The 16883-nt window shown below is 41.2% G+C and overlaps 1 protein-coding gene across 1 annotated transcript in view; it reads right to left on the bottom strand.

Moving 5' to 3' along the window:
• Positions 1-13131, bottom strand: part of LOC146495354 (disco-interacting protein 2 homolog B-A-like) — a 26447-nt gene extending 13316 nt beyond the window's left edge. Inside the window, exon 1 of the mRNA XM_085146513.1 lies at positions 12848-13131. Coding sequence (XP_085002639.1) covers positions 12848-12932 — 85 coding nt within the window. The 5' untranslated portion in view covers positions 12933-13131. The remainder of the gene's footprint in view (positions 1-12847) is intronic.
• Positions 13132-16883: the final 3752 nt, after the last annotated feature.

The raw sequence follows: 16883 nt of genomic DNA, 5'->3' as shown, positions 1-16883 counted from the left end.
CTAAATTCAGTCCACTGTGAAGAGAATAAAAAGAGAAAAGAAGCGTATTTAGACAGAGGCATCCTGGCTAGCAAACTGCATAATAGACTAGTGTTTCAGCATTGCTGGGTAACCACAGGGTATTGAGTGGTGAAAGTGAATGTAGAGGGATCAGGTTTCACTGCAGCAGTGTCGTAGTGAAGATAAACAGGGGTCAGAAGTGTGGGACGGACCTGACCCGAGGGTCACTGAGCACATCAGCTCAAGTATCATCCGAGTCTTCTGTTCACCTACACATATATATAAATATTGCTCAGCAATATACTCTTTATGTTGTACCTACCTCTAGATGACACGTGCAGAATTTGCTCATCGCCTAATAGCTCATGGTTTAAAGGAGGACGTTAATGCAGGAGGAGTAATGTTAGGCAGGAAACAGCCTCATTAAATCAATATTATAATCTCATAACAAGCCATGAGCGGCCTTTGAGAAACGCTTTGATTCTGGGTGCTGAGTCCGCCATTGACACTGAAACCGCAGACCTTATTGCCTACGTTCCACTTTCTGGACAGCTCACTGTCCTGACCTCATACCACCCACCACTTGCAATCATTAAAACAGGCTGTCGTCAAGATGCGAATCTATCGGCCGCTCTGAAGATCATGGCTCTCAGTCTGTGGAAGGCGCTCAACAAATGGGCAACACTTGGAGAACGTGTAAAAGAGGCGCACACACTGTGACGAAAACAGGTTGTCTAAACGCCTGTCGAGCTCTAAAATCCACACACACAAAAAAAAAAAAGCAGTGACAACAACTCACTTCACATGCAACTAAAAGTGGAAGGTCACAGAGGCTGTGGGGCGCTGTGTGTGCGTGCAATAAACCACTCACCAAAACCAAGGGCAGGTATGGGATTAAAGTGTGGTTAGTGAAGGAAAAGAGCAGCAACTGAAACTGATGTGGTTCCGATTCCTCTAAACAGCATCTGAAACACCACCACGCTCCTCAAGCTCAGCCAACAAAAACAGAATATTTTAAAGGCTTTCTGAATTATAAAACCTCACTTTATTGCTTTAAAGTCTTTAGGCTCAACATTACACTCTCTTAGAAAATATAGTCGGCGTGAAAGTGATGTGTCGCAGCAGGCAGACACTGAACAAAGTCAGTGGCCAGTGATTTTATCGGCAGATGGGCTGATCTCAGCCACCAAGGCCAAAATGACTACACTGAAAACATTAGTCTGACTTGATGGTGGTGATACTCAAAAAGCTGCCTTAATTTTATTATATCACAGCTGAAGATTTTCAACGCATACATCAGCAGGGACGAACTAGACATGACGCTCAAACGTTAATGACACCCCCGTCTGACAAAAACTCTGCTGCCTCGAGGTGTGTACGCCATCAAGTCTGCACATGATCAGAGTCTAAAAGAGACGTTTTATTGGTTATTGTGAGAATACTGTATCACCACAATCACAACAGTCATCAGTGCGTTGTCACTCTCTGTGGGAGTATGCAACACGTGACACAAAGCCACTTTAAAACCAGGCTACCCACTGGGATCAATGTTTGAAAAATATTACTCAGTGTTATGCGGCAGTCTCAACTCTAACATTCCAAAATATGGTCCAATATTCACATAAGAGGCTCTCAGCAACGTGGGTTCAATGCTTCAAGACTCACAAGCAATTTTAGCTCATCTCCAGGAAATGACTAAGGTCAGACTTGCCAGAACAGCAGCTGTTTCAAAATATAAACCTGGCGCTTCCTTTCAAGACAATAAAAGGTAATATATGGACTTACGGGACCAACGGTGCTATTGACAGTCAGGGATTAAGAGGCCTAAGCCACACCCATTCAGTGTGTTTTCAGGGCCTTTGTTTTACCTCGCTCTCTAGAGACTTGAATTAAAGGGGTCTATGACTACAGGCCAAGCTCTAGCACAATGTGTGCTGTGGGGCCAAGAGGGGAGATAATCATCAGGTTGTTGAGGAGGCTTCCTGAGGACTTTTACTCTTTGGGAATTTTTGATAACCCTTTGGCTCTGCTCGAGTATTAGGAAGGTGAGGCACATTTCCAAAAGAACAAAAAAAAAAAACATGGCAACTGACCTTTTGGAAACTTTCATTGTACATTTACAGCAGGACTGGATTACCACTGAACTCTGGTTTCCCATCAGCCCTTCCTGTGACGCAGGCCTGCGATTTCATATATAGAAACTGGTCAGCTGCTGAGAAAATACCTCGTGTCCCTCACACCCACTTCAAAGGGCTCCAATGATCAACTGTGGCTGATCAGCTGAAGAGCCACAGTGAAAGACAGAGTCAATGAGACAGAAATGGAGAGATACTGGATAAGAAGAGGCACCGGGTGTGTGGTCAGAGTGGTCTGGATGTTTAATGAGTTAATACCGTACTTTGTTACCATCTTCAACCAACAATCATGCGACTGTCCCATTATTAGTCACAGTTTTTAATAGTGACAGAAGAACGCAAACCTTCGAGGATATCCAAAGTGATCCTTTAGCATCCATGACTACAGTAAGCCAAAAATATGCAAGCTACATTATTAAAGAAAATGTTACTGTCCACTGCGGTTCACACTTCATAGCACTTGATATCAGGCTGTGAATATTTCCCTGGTGCTTGTTGTTGACTACAGCATAAACGTGTTGCCAGATAATAAAATATGCAGGCTTATAAGCATCCTTTTGTGTGTGTATATATATATATATATATATATATATATATATATATATTAGAGCTGGGCGATATATCGAGTTTTTAAAAAATATCGATATATTTTTATACGAGATATAAGATGTGACAATATCCTTTATATCGATATAGTCTATGTTACGTTATAACTATACTTGTGGAGCCGCAAGTTTGCCTCTCTTTCATTCACTTTTGTCTTTACGCAACATTACTTGGCCTCGCCCCTCCTTCACTGAACACAACTCCCCCTCCTCCCCCATCGCTTCACCTGAAGGAAGCGACAAGATGGACACGGCAAATCTCCGTTAACGAGTTACTGCGCATCGCCCCGTGCGTGGGGCTGGACGCCGTCAACGTGTTAGCTAGCTAACCACGCTAACGAGCTAACCACGCTAACGCCATGCAGCCCAGAGGGGCTGCACATCCTAAAATCCTTTCATTTTCTCAAAAGTTGTCAGCGCGCCTTATGTATGAATTCTGGTTGTGCTTGATGGCCGCGAACCGATTTTATGTGGTACACAGCGCTCAGCAATCTGTCAAAAAATGTTTTAGTACGACTTTGGTAAGCTACGGTGCTGCACCGCTTGATGGATTGTCGGAGCATTACGGCTACCGAGGAGCCTCGCGGAGTGATACGTACTGTGCTTCAACGTAATATTACCCTACTGTGTATAAGGACCATAAATGGCACCTGTTAAGAGACGTGGTTATGAAGAGGATTTCAAACTCAATGCTGTCAGTCACGCAGTAGAAGTTGGGAACAGAGCAGCTGTGAAATCTGTCTTTGTTACTATGCTCAGCGTCTTTTAGTTTATATTTTGACTGCCCAATTGTGAGCTTTTTGTTATGCACAAAAACAACATTGTTTTCTTTTATTTATGGAGCATTATTATTTAATAAATGCTCATAATTTATTTTTGAGTAAATTTTATGTACATCTATGCTCTATGTTAATAAAAGTGCCTGTGTGACATCTGGGACACAGCTTTGACTAAGAACTCTCTTTTTGTTCTTACTTTATGGCTTTAAAAAAAATATCGAGATATATATCTTATATCGCCGTCCAGGTAAAAAATATCGAGATGAATTTTGGGTCATATCGCCCAACCCTAATATATATATATATATATATATATATATATATATATATATATATATATATATATATATATATATATATAGCATGTTGGCATGCTGTAAGATCCAAAAACACAAAATGTGAAGAAAATTACTATTTGATATGCTTTAAAAAAGGTTTTCCAAAAGTTGCTGTGAAGCCAGTAGCTGCTCGCAAGGTTCAAACACACACCAATAAACTTGCACTTGCTCAACTTTACTGTTAAACATTAGCAGGTAACGGACAACAAGACAACTAAAATCACTGGGGTTAACAATTATCACGCTTTTAACAACTTTCCAAGGGAGTCAGAAAGCAGGTGATTGGCCTAAAGAGGACAGCCCCGAAGAGGCTCCGGTATTTCACACACAACCCACGGGCGTAACAGTGACCCACATGTAGCAGCCAACCGGCCAGTTGGTCGCTCGTGGATGAGTTTGCCACTGGCTGATGTCTACTAGCCAGGAAAATTAGCCTCAGCGCCAAAGACACACACACACACACAATTAGGACTGACTCCGAAGGATTTCGAGAGGGTGGCCTCCACTGCAATAATGGGGGAGCTTTTGTGTCAAAGAGATGCTTGTTTTCTCCTCCTCAGGCATGAAAGAGAATTTGTCTTGCCAGCCAGGTCTATTTATATTCACAAGAGCATTGGCACGGTCACGTGGCTCACTGGGCAGTGGATATATACTAGCGATAGATTAGAGGGGCTCTGCATTAACTCTCAAACTGACACCACCATAGAAAAGAAACAACTTTAATTTCCATGAGCCTATCAGACACAGATCAGAGAGTGTATCACTGAGCAATGCCAGGTGTGTCACAGCACTGGCTCTGCGGGGCACAGAGGGGAAAAAGTCCCTGACCATCACTTTCAGTTAGATAAAGTTGGTTGAGTGGTAAATGAAGGTGGGTGCATTGGCAAGCTGTGATAAATGGCCTGATATGATCAAATCAACATTCATTCTTTCCTTACGATGACTCACAGTTGGCATCACGCCCATAAAAGCCAAAGCTTGAACAGGTTCAATCACTTTGCAGTGGATTGTTATGCCCTGAAGTAGAGGACACGCCTAATAGCAGTGACTCACAAATCAACAACAAGACAGGGTGCAGGCAAGCCTAGTCAGTAAACACGTTATCTAAATACTGTTGGTTTAACTTGACATACATAAACAAGCTACCTATCACATAAATGGGTGGATATTATGTAGTGTTAACCCTTATCCATATACTTTAAACAAGGTAAGATCAACCATTATACTTCAAGTTTTCCAACAAATTATAGAAACAAAAGATAACAGAGTCCTCTCACACCTGTATACACCCAGGGAGAAATTAATTTCAACTAGATCGGTCTTAAATTCTTATATTATCACAAGAATACACAATAATAATAGATGACACACCTTGACGAGATGAAATAGTTGCAGGTCCATCTTTAGGTTAACACAGAGAGTCATCTTTTCCACATTGTGCATTTCCACTGTCACATCTATCCAGTTATTTATGGTAGATACTACATTTTCCATCATCTTTTGGTAATAGCCTTTTTCTCTGCTGCTATCACTATATATTTATTGATGCCTTTCGCTGATCAAAGTACTTCTAGCCCAGATATAAGCTCTTTAAGGCAGATACTAAATCATTTTCACGGCTTTTTTCATGTCCTTTTTGCCCTCCAAATACAATAGGATGCAAAGGTCTTGAGCCACCACTGCTGTCTATATATTTGCTTCCAAGGAACCAGGTTTTCTTGTCATTTTTAAAGTGATCTTGAGCAACAGTTCTCCAGGATTTGTGAAGTTCTATCAAATTTTATATTTTTACATCAGAGGGTTTTGTCATTTTCAGTCCAGTCCTTGTACCAGACTTTTCAGAGGAATGTTTTTTGTTAAGCCACATAGCACCGACCTATGAATCAATCAAGCATAAAAAAGGCATCTTATGTCTACACAGGCAACTTAGCAAAGCATCTATGCAAAATATGAGAATAACAGACTGTTATAACGCGTCATTTGTTCCCGTTTCTTTTGTTAAATCTACCAAAGCTACCAAAGATAGCACAGGCTGACAACACAGCTTGATTTCTAAAGAGCTATTAGCCAAAGGAGCAGTGCATCATTGAGTGTCTACAGGCATCTACAGTGGAGGCTGTGTTGTGGTTTAGAGCTGCATTTCAAACAGTGGTCTTGTTGAATCTATCATCAGATGAAGTACCATCAGATTTTGATCAGTGCCATCTGGAAAGCCCTGATTGGCAACGGCTTCATTTTTCAGAATGACAATGATCCTAAACACACCGCCAATGCAGTAAAAACATCTAAAAACATGGGATCATCTAAAGGAAGCCAGTATCCAAAGAAGAGCTTTAAATGTCCTTCAAGAAGCCTGGAGAACTACTTAAAGGAGAGAAAGCTCAGGCTCAGAAAAATAAATACTGACTTTCAAGCTTGTTAAAAATCACAAACTCTGTTTTTGTCTTTTACCCATGTTATTAATGAAATATGAAGAAATGAGCAGATAAGACTTTTTCACAATACTGTCATTTAACAGGACCACGTTAGTGATATTTCAACCAAATATTAGCACTGTACTTTTATGTTACAACATTATTATTGCTTATTAATATATTAGAACATATTAATAAGCCAATGAATACGATATTAAAAATGAAGTAAATGTGTTATTCATTGTTTCTGAGCTATAGTTGGGTTCCTAACTGTTAATGATTTCCAAGGAACATCAAATTGAATGTTTCAGGTTTCATCTTATTATTTCAGTCTCAACCTCACATGCATAATTCAGTCGTTGATTTCTCAATCCAACCTCACATCACGAGTGAACTCGCTCAACAAGTTCAGCATCTTTGACAATAAAAAGTTACTTTCTCACACCAAAGATCTGCAGGTCTTACGAGCTGATGAGTGGGATGTCGATATAGCCCCTGGCATAAATTTGAATACGATCTTGTGTTTTTTTTGGCATGCCTCAACATGTACCTGGGGAACATAAAAAAGTCACGCTGACTTACCGCACACACCCACGCCACTCTGTGTCCTGGTACTTAATGAGACCGTTTGAATAATTCAGCCAACTATAGGCCCAGAGGAGGGAAAGGGACTCCAGCCATCATTAACTATTCACAGAAGCTGTATTACGTCAAACTCACATGTGCAAATATACTGTTTACACACAAACACAACAAGACCCCTACCAGATGAAATGCCCCGGCTCTGAATCTACAAGGGGGGAGATGAAAGCTTTTGGGATTCTGACCTTCTGGGTACTCTACAGAGATCAAACACGAGCACAAACTTGTGCAATATCCACGACAATATGTAAACACAAAAATTATAGCATGGTAAGAAAAATCACAAGACTGCTCAAATCCAATTCAAATGCCGTAAGAAATACTAGACGAATGACTTAAGCAGTCTCGCAAACAGCGCTGGAAAACAAACCATCTTTGTCGTTTATAATCCGTCTTTAATATAATTACACTGCAGTGCAATGTATCCTTTTTAGACACTTTAGTGGCTTCATTAATTTCTTAAAAGAGACAGAAATCTGTCAGACAACAGTCTCTTTCTCGGTCACACTTTTAGAGCTTTATTCAGACATGTTTAAACGTGCACGCACAGCAGTGACAGAGAAAGCAGTGATATTTTACATATGTGCAAAAGAGTTGTCATGCTTTGTGGCAACGAGCATTGTCGGTTGCCCTTCTGAATGTGTGTGCACCATCCTGAAGCTGAGAGAAAGCTACACCCTATTCACTGTGCACAGAGACAGCTTTCTCCTCTGGATTGAGTCAGACAAATCTCTCAGGCTTATTGTACTTTGTGAACAGACATCGTTTTAATGTACTGTTGTACTGAGCAGTTGTAATGCTGTGCATGCCTGCTCACTCATGCAAACGGACAAAAATTAGACTGAAAGGTGCTAAAAGAGACCTGCCAAGATTGCTTTTCAACTTGAATTTAGATGTGATCAGATTAATGGAAAGCAGTGCAAGTCCAAGAGGAGGTTTCCACAACAAAATAAGCTAAATTTGACCAGGCTCTGTTAAACAAAATCTGTCAGTGATACAAGAAATGTTACCATTCTGTTCTATATAATATGCCCTTTATTAAAGCAGATGGAAAATCTCATCAAGATTGAAAACAAATCTCCTTTTCAAGAGAGATGCGTCCAAGAGGGGAGCAGAAACCGCCTCAAATGTAAATATAAGAAATGAGTACAAGTGATATTCAGTACAGAACACAAACAGTAACATGGACTCGGATCATACGCAATAACATATCAAGAACAAGAGCATCAAAACAAATCACACTTACACTGAAGAGAGCCATTTCTCCCATCTCGATCCTTTAAAATGGACATAAACTCCCCCACACTTCTAACAATTTCAGCTCTTTCTGTAGATTATTCCACAAAAAAGGGGTTCGAGGAAAGAAAAGAAAACCTTCTCCCCTCCAATTCTGTTCTGACAAACGTTTGTAAAATACAGCGAGAGCAAACGTCGTACTGGTTCTGATTTTTACACATGTATGAAAATAAAACAAGACTAAACCATTTCACTCAATGGGATAAACACAGCTTTTAAATACATGTCGTACACTTCCATAAATGAAGTTTAAAAAAAATGACTCCATTAGCTGAGTTGATGGGGAGATTTGTCGCATGTCATTACCTCCTCTCTCCCTCGGTTTAATCTAGATAATCAAACACACAATAAAGACAAACAAAATCAAAGTATTGGGGCTGAAAGTAAAATACTGATGACATCATGCTGCGAATGCTTTACGATATCAATTTTACCGCATTCCCACCTGCTATTTGCAAGAGATCATTGGAACATCTGTAAGAAGCATGTAGTAAGAGGCCTATTAGAGTAAGAAGTTGAGAAATGAAATCTGGGTAAAGATTTCATCTTTCCAGTCAGTGTAAGGCGCCTCTTATTCCTCATTTTACACAAGAGCAAAAGGCACCTTAAAAACGCACGCACTGCAACACATGTTCTTCTGTTTGAGGAAGTGTCCATCACATGTCTCCAGTCTGCCTTAAATTTAGCACCGTTTTGACCGTGTAACAAAAACAACTGTTTGCTGTTTAACACACTGATAAATAATAAAAACAGCTCAGAGACATTGTGAAAACCTTTATGACCTAAATATCGTACAGAACAGCTGGAAATATTTTTTCATTTTGACTATAAAATTACAAAATAATTCTCATCTTTCAGAAATTTAGAGAATTTTTGCATCTAGCCCAAAAATGGTCGAGTAGTTCAGGTAACATGAAGCCCACACTGTTACTGTCTGTGTTCAGACAGCGTTACGTTGTGAATGCTTTGTGCTACGGTGATACACCAAATATCCCCGTAAAGCTCGCCTTCTCCTCTTACCGGACCTGTCTGAATTTTGTCTCTAGCAAAAATGGTAATGGAGTTACAGTCATTCAAAGAGCGCTGGACCGAGGTAAAAATGAAAGAGTTTAAAGGGTGGGAGGAGAGTCCTCCTTGACGATTCATCAGACTTCGCCCTACATGCTGTCACTGATGACTAAGGTCAAGAAAGCAGGTAGCTAAGAAAGGCTTAGTCCATATTAGTGCTGACATGCTCTGCTGAGGGCCTTCTCTCCTTCATACACAAATGAACACAGCCTACTTCTGCTACATCTGAAGGATTGGCCCAGAAAAGAAGACTCTCTGCATACTGATCAGAGATGCAAACAGACAGCGACCCCACACACATATCAACAAGTGCACTCCATGCACTAGAAAGCGCTCAGAAGCAGATTGGGAGGAACTGCCAATCATTTCCAGTTGTATTGCAATGTCAAAACAGCACCTCGGCACGGAGCATCAGCATTAGCCGACAAACCGGAACTCATCTGTGCAGAATTTTGCTTGGGTCAGCGATTTCTCTCAAGCAAACTTGACAGACGGAAGGTGATATAAAGCAGGTAGGCTGGACACAGGGATGAACAAGACATGAACTTTTACCTCTGGCCCAGTAGAGAGACGGGAGGGCGTGCACTCCCAGTGGAAATACACACTGTGTGTCATCTTCTTGTGTGTATGACCAGTCTGCGGCCGTTCCCTTCTCTTCATATGGAGGCGGCTCATTCCAACGTACACACAAAGATCGGGTTCAGCTGAATGGCCTAAATGGCAGCAGAAGCTCCTGGCCACAGCGGCTCAGACCAGCTGAATGGTCCTCATTGTGTCCACCACAGTCACAGGGGGCTCGCAGAAATGAGTTGTTTTTTAAGAGGCCATTTGGCAGGCCAGTGTTCTTATCCGAGCAACACAGGAACAAGCATTTCCACTTGCTTCAGATGAGGGCTTGTTATGGACTCAAGAAAGACGGCCTATGAGGCACGCATCCAGTCACAAAGGGACTAACAAACGTATACATACATGGACGTGAAACGGACTTTATACCACCGCCCCCAACCCACTCTTTCCACTACACTCAGTGTCTCGCAGCTAGAATTTAAAAAGCATTGCATTCATAAGCCATGATGTCACACGAGCATGTGTTGAAGTCTAAGTGTCAACACCAGAATACTGGGAATTTGCCCGCTTCTTGTACCAACTGGTTTTTGAACCTCATGTTTCTGACGGGCGCTCGTCAACAACAACAACAACAGAAATGCAGAGTTTTAAAAGCAGTTCCTCTTTGCAAGAAGTGCGTTACTGTGCAAGTGCGTAACAGACCAAAAATAAGGGTGACATGCTGTTAACCACAAAGATTAACCACAAGCAAGTTCCGATTCCGGTAAATAATCAGAAATAACTCTGAAACTGTACGTATATTTGCATTTTTACTCTTAAAGCCATAAATATCAGTGTAATTTGCTATATAGAAGAATGTATTGGAAGTAGAAATGATGCAAAACAACAAACAAATTTAACCCACAATACACCCTGAGATTTTAACGCTTGTTTAATATTATGTTATGTCTTTGTTTTATCTGTCTGATGTATCTGGTTCTTATCTATACTTTTGTTGTTTATATAAATGCTACCAAGGAACCAGAGAGGGCAGATGAAAATCAGCCTGTAATTCGCCAAACCTGCTTGTGTTAATTTTTGTACCATGTGTCCATTTATAGAAAATGAGCATAAAGATGAAGGAATAATTGGCAAACCTTTGTTAAATAACCTGTCATCTAATATAACATAGCGATCTTATAGACCTCAGTCTCCCCCTGGGGCATCTAAAGGTGTTAACCCAAAATGACTCCCTTCCAACAAGAGTCCCTCTAGTCCCGTTTCATCGCTGTGGTGCAACGAGAGCTCGTGCTAACCTACAGAGGCTCTGCATGTTTAGTCCACATAACTGTATTGCGTTTTACTATATATGGATGTTTTAATCTGTTAACGCAAAAGTAGTACTCACAGCCCTCCATCTAATTTTGAACGCGCTATTAAAGACAACTTCACTTCCTTTAATGGCGTGTTGTTTAAAAATGTGACATATCACTGCGAGACTAATGAGAAATTTCCACATACAGGTTGTACCCAGCCTCTCGCCCAGTGAACGTCTCCTGCCTCCATGGAGTGGATGTACTGTATATACCACTAATGTTTTAAAGGGCTACAGTAACCAAAACAGAACAACTGCTGAGATTCATCAGCAGGTCAGGTCGGCACACTAAATCCTTTTTAAATCTACAGCTGAAAACACCTTTGAGTAATGGACTAATATCATTATTATACTCTGATCGAACACTTTGGTATTTTTATTGCAGCCAGTATCTTTTTACACAGTGTCATAACCCCGTTTTTAAGCCTTTATTACTCCCAGATATGAAATCATCATGTATTTACATCAAAACGCATGCATAACCAATTATAGGAGGGTAGCTATATATGATGCTATATTTAGAAAAAACGATAACAAAATGCTATGGACGCTGTGGATAACTAGAGGGGTCACTGCACAGGAGGATTAGATTTAGCTGCATGTATGGGGGCCACAAAGCAGGGGAAAAAGAGGGGGTACTGTCACGGATGTGTGACAGTGTGTCATTGGTAGGGTAGTGGGGCAAGCAGCTGCTCTGGGGGAGGGGTTGATATCAGCCCTGCTTTGGATAAATGAATGGTCCCAATATCGGGGTGCATACACACGTGACAACAAGCCTCACATCACTGTGACCACAGGCACAGGGCAGTGTAGTATATGAGGAGGAGCATAGGTAGGTAAACCCATGATTCCAGTAATAACAGGGCTGCACAGGTGTGCAAGGCTCGGCAAACAGTCTATGTTATCACTCCGGTGAATATCACTGAGGTCACAAACTACGTGTGGTAACTACGGGCAGTCATACATGACAGACTGTATCTTCATATGACACCACGAGCGGATGATGACTACAGGCCTGCTCATCTGATTTCAACACCACTCACAGTGACTCACACTTTTATAGCAATTAGACTGATTTTTTTCCCCAGATGAAAGTTGAGGTTTCAATTACGTCTAACTGAGAGCCATGTGGTTACAGCTGAATAAAATCAATACAATATGAAGAAGTACAACTAGATAACAAGAAAAGGGGTACAGCCCTGAACGCCTTTCAACCAAGCTACACACACACACACACACACACACAGTGGTGTTTAAAGACACACATTCACACAGCAAACGAGAGGATTTCTGATCTTGTTAATCAACCTTCAGCTTTAAATGAGCTTCGAGAAAAAGAGGAATATAACAAAATAAACAGAAACAAGGGGAAATGGATGGAAGCCTTTCTCTTCCTCATGTACAATGCTGCTTGCCATGCACTGCTAGCTCATATGCCCACATCCTGTACTAGCACAAAATAAGCTAGGTGGCAGAGCCTGAGAGCCCGAAGCATGCTCTCATTCAAATTTTTCATAAAGGAAAAGTAGACGGTGAGGATGAACCTCTGCTATAACCTATGCCGGTCAGCCCAGACAGCTGAGACATACACAGCTAGCCTGACAATCTGCTACAGCATCCCCCCCATCAGCCCCCCGCCCCTCCTTTACCTTCAGACAGCTCCAGATCCAACTCAGCCAACTGGTCTCTAACCTCTTTAGGCAGGGCGGACAAATCCACGCCGCGGTCCGCCATGGCTTCGCCGATAAACTCGAGTGGCGTCTAGTTGAAAAGAAACCGGGCTGTTGCGGGGAAACGTTAAAAAAATAAAAACAAAACCCCTCCCTCAAGACACAAAACAAGCACCGGAGTGGGAGAGACAGTCCATCCGCACGGCTGGCCCTTCCGCCATAATGGGGAAAACTCACCAACGGCAACGGGCGGTCACGTGACTGCATTTACCTCGCCTGCGCGTGTTGATTCGCCGCATCCGAGAAGGGAGGAGGAGGTGGAGGTGAAGGAGGTGAGGGTCTCACCGACACCGCTGCTCCCCCTGGCGTTTCAGTGGCGAACAGACACACACAGAGAGACACGGACACACAGTCCCCGCCCTTCATTGAGTTCAAGAGGGTTAAAAGAAAAGATTAAAACTTCTTTATAAAGATGACTGAAGGCTTTTGGGGGAGAAATACAGGTTCACGCACGAAATGCACATGTTTTGTGTGATCATTTACTTAACTGTGCATGTATAAATCAATTAAAACGTATTCGACTTACTAATATATATATATATATATATATATATATATATATATATATATATATATATATATATATATATATATATATATATAACTGAAACTGGTGCAGCATCTGATAACCTAATGGCTGATTTACACTACAGACGTGCAACAATAGTCAATTTCCAGAGAGATCAGGGAGAGAAACTTTGCTGGAGACCAGAAGTAGTGTATATGTGTCACACTTAAATGCTATGGATCATCAAACAAACTTTGATATTAGACAAACATAACCTGAGTAAATGCAAAATGCATTTTTTTAAGTATTGATTATGTTTAGCAATCAAACCTGCGTAAAAAAGTAACTACTCCCTTTGTTAAATCATGAATTAAAAGGCTTTTCTAAGGATCCACGGTGAGAGCCATTAGCCACTTATGGAGAAAACATGGAACAGGGGTGAACCTTCCCGGGAGTGGCCGGCCTACCAAAAATACTCCAAGGCTCGAGATTCATCTAGGAGATCACAAAAGAACACAGAACAGCATCTAAAGAACTGCAGGGCTCATTTGCCTCAGTTAAGGTCAGAATTTGATGCTTTGTTGCTTCAAAACGACTTGTCCTAAGTGATGGACACATGAATTCTGCTCACTACCACAAAACCACATTTCTGAATGGCTAAAAAAAAAAAAAAAAACAATAACGAAATGAAAGTTTTGTTGTGGTCTAGTGAAAGTCCAAGCTTAGATCACAATGTGTTGTTTTGGCATGACCTTAAGCCGGCTGTTAATGCTCAAAAACCTGTGGTTTTACTCTTAAAGTCATGTGGTTGAATTAAAACAATTCCTCAACAGCAGAGTGAAAGACTCAGTGCTAGTTATGAGAAATGCTTGATTGCAGTTCTTGCTGCCGAAGGTGGCCAATTATTAATTATTAATAACCAGTTATTATGTTTAGGGACAAACATGGGTGAAACATGTAGGTGTGACAAATATGCAAAGGTATGATATTAATAATTTATAACATTGCCCAGTAATTTCCTGTTAAGAAATTACTGGAGGGTTTTTTCTGTTCTTGTAAAGAACAAACAGGAAGTGCCACACAGGCCTATATAATGCAGAGAGTCAGATGTTTGAAAAAGCCACAGCACATTTCTCTGGCTCTGACATGAGTTGAGAAGAATTTGACTTTTAGTCAGTCTTTGCAAAGTTCATGTAACACACAGTTGCAGTGCTGAAAACTGCCTCTGTATACGCTCATAAAGTGACCTTGAGCACTTACGATCATCAGTGTGGCATCTTCACTGTAACCACGCTAAAAATAAATATTCCCTTCAGCCACTCCCGCAGCAGTTTAGGACTTCTCCAAAAAGTTAATGTTAATGTTTTCTTCTTCTTCTAGGAAACATGGACATTGTCTTGTGAGGAAAACAAGCTTCAAAGCAAACTGAACATAACAACTTAATTGCAGACTGCTGTCACTCTGCATTTCCAAAAATACTGGATTACTGGACAGCAAAACACAGCTTAAAAGCCGGGCCACAGCGAGCATTTTCTAGGCCAACAAGAACCCCTTCACACGCCCGTAATGTCACAGGTAGTTATAATTCTTTAACCATTTGGATTTTGAGCTAAATGTCTAAGCATATGGACTGTAAATGTCACAGGATGGTTTAAACATTTACTGTTTTTCAGTCCAGTCTTTGTACCTGAGCATTTCAGAAGAAAATGTTTCATTATTTTTGTTTGTTTGTTCCTTCTTGAGTTATCACATTCACTATATTTTGAGAAACACTTGACCTTGAAATCGAGGTCACTAAGATTTTTAGCAGATTAATCCATGGTATGAATTTCAAAATCTTACATCCCCTCGTTCTTGAGTTATCACATTCACAAACTTGGATGTCCGTGCCGCCCGTCCACCTGCTAGCCTGGCAGGCGGACAATACTCCATCAGCCTTTTATATCTAGCTGACGAATAAAACATATTTTTGCACCAACCAAAATTACTCCACGAGCACAGCAACAGCAGGTCACAAAAGAAACCAGAACAGCATTAAAGAACCGGATTCTTCACATGTGTCAGTTAAGGTCAGAGTTCATGATTCAATAATAAGAAAGAGACTGAATAAAAATGGCATCCATGAGAGTTCAAGGAGGAAACCACTACTGACTAAAGAGAGCGTAAAGGCTTGTCTCACATTTGCCAAAAAACACCTTGATGATTCCCAAGACTTTTGGGAAAATACTTTGTGGTCTCGTATTAAACTAACACAGTGTTTCAGAAAAGGAACATCATACCAGCAGTAAAAGAGGGTGGTGGTAGTTTGATGGTCTGGGGCTGTTTTGCTGCCTCCGGACTTGGAGGACTTGTTGTGGTAAATGGAACTATGAATTCTGCTGTCTATTCAATTCAATTCAATTCAATTCAATTTTATTTATATAGCGCCAAATCACAACAAAAGTCGCCTCAAGGCGCTTCATAGATACAGAGAAAAGCCCAACAATCATATGACCCCCTATGAGCAGCACTTTGGCGACAGTGGGAAGGAAAAACTCCCTTTTAACAGGAAGAAACCTCCGGCAGAACCAGGCTCAGGGAGGGGCGGCCATCTGCTGTGATTGGTTGGGGTGAGAGAAGGAAGACAGGATAAAAGACATGCTGTGGAAGAGAGACAGAGGTTAATAACAGATACGATTCAATACAGAGAGGTCTATTAATACATAGTGAGTGAGAAAGGTGACTGGAAAGGAAAAACTCAATGCATCATGGGAATCCCCCGGCAGCCTACATCTATTGCAGCATAACTAAGGGAGGATTCAGGGTCACCTGGTCCAGCCTGCTTTAGCAAAAAGGAAAGTTTTAAGCCTAATCTTGAAAGTAGAGATAGTGTCTGTCTCCCGAATCCAAACTGGAAGCTGGTTCCACAGAAGAGGGGCCTGAAAACTGAAGTCTACCAAAACATCCTGAAGGAGAATGTCAGGCCACCTGTTCATTACCTCAAGCTGAAGCGCACGTGGGTTCTACAGCAGGACAGTGATCCACAACACACCAGCAAATCCACCTCTGAATGGCTTAAGCAAAACGACATGGCCTAGTCAAAGTCCTGACCTGAATCCGATTGAGATGCTGTGGCATGACCTTAAAAAGTTGGTTCATGCTTGAAATTCCTCTAACATGGCTGAATTACAACAATTGTGCAAAGATGAGCGAACCAACTCATTGCCAGTTGTTGCAAATTCTTGATTGTACACTGGGTGACCCAACCAGTTATTAGGTTCAGGGGGCAATCAGCTTTTCACACAGGGCCTTGCGGGTTTAGATTTTATTTTCCCCTTAATAATAAACACCTTCATTTAGAAACTGCATTTTGTGTTTAATTGTGTTATCTTTGTCTAATATTTAAATTTGTTTGATGATCTGAAACATTTAAGTGTGACAAACATACAAAGTAGGAAATTGGGAAGG

Source organism: Neolamprologus multifasciatus, chromosome 20 (assembly GCF_963576455.1).
Source record: "Neolamprologus multifasciatus chromosome 20, fNeoMul1.2, whole genome shotgun sequence".
Lineage (NCBI taxonomy): Eukaryota > Metazoa > Chordata > Actinopteri > Cichliformes > Cichlidae > Neolamprologus > Neolamprologus multifasciatus.
The sequence above is the reverse complement of the archived record's forward strand: the minus strand, read 5'-3'. Positions and strand labels throughout refer to the sequence as shown.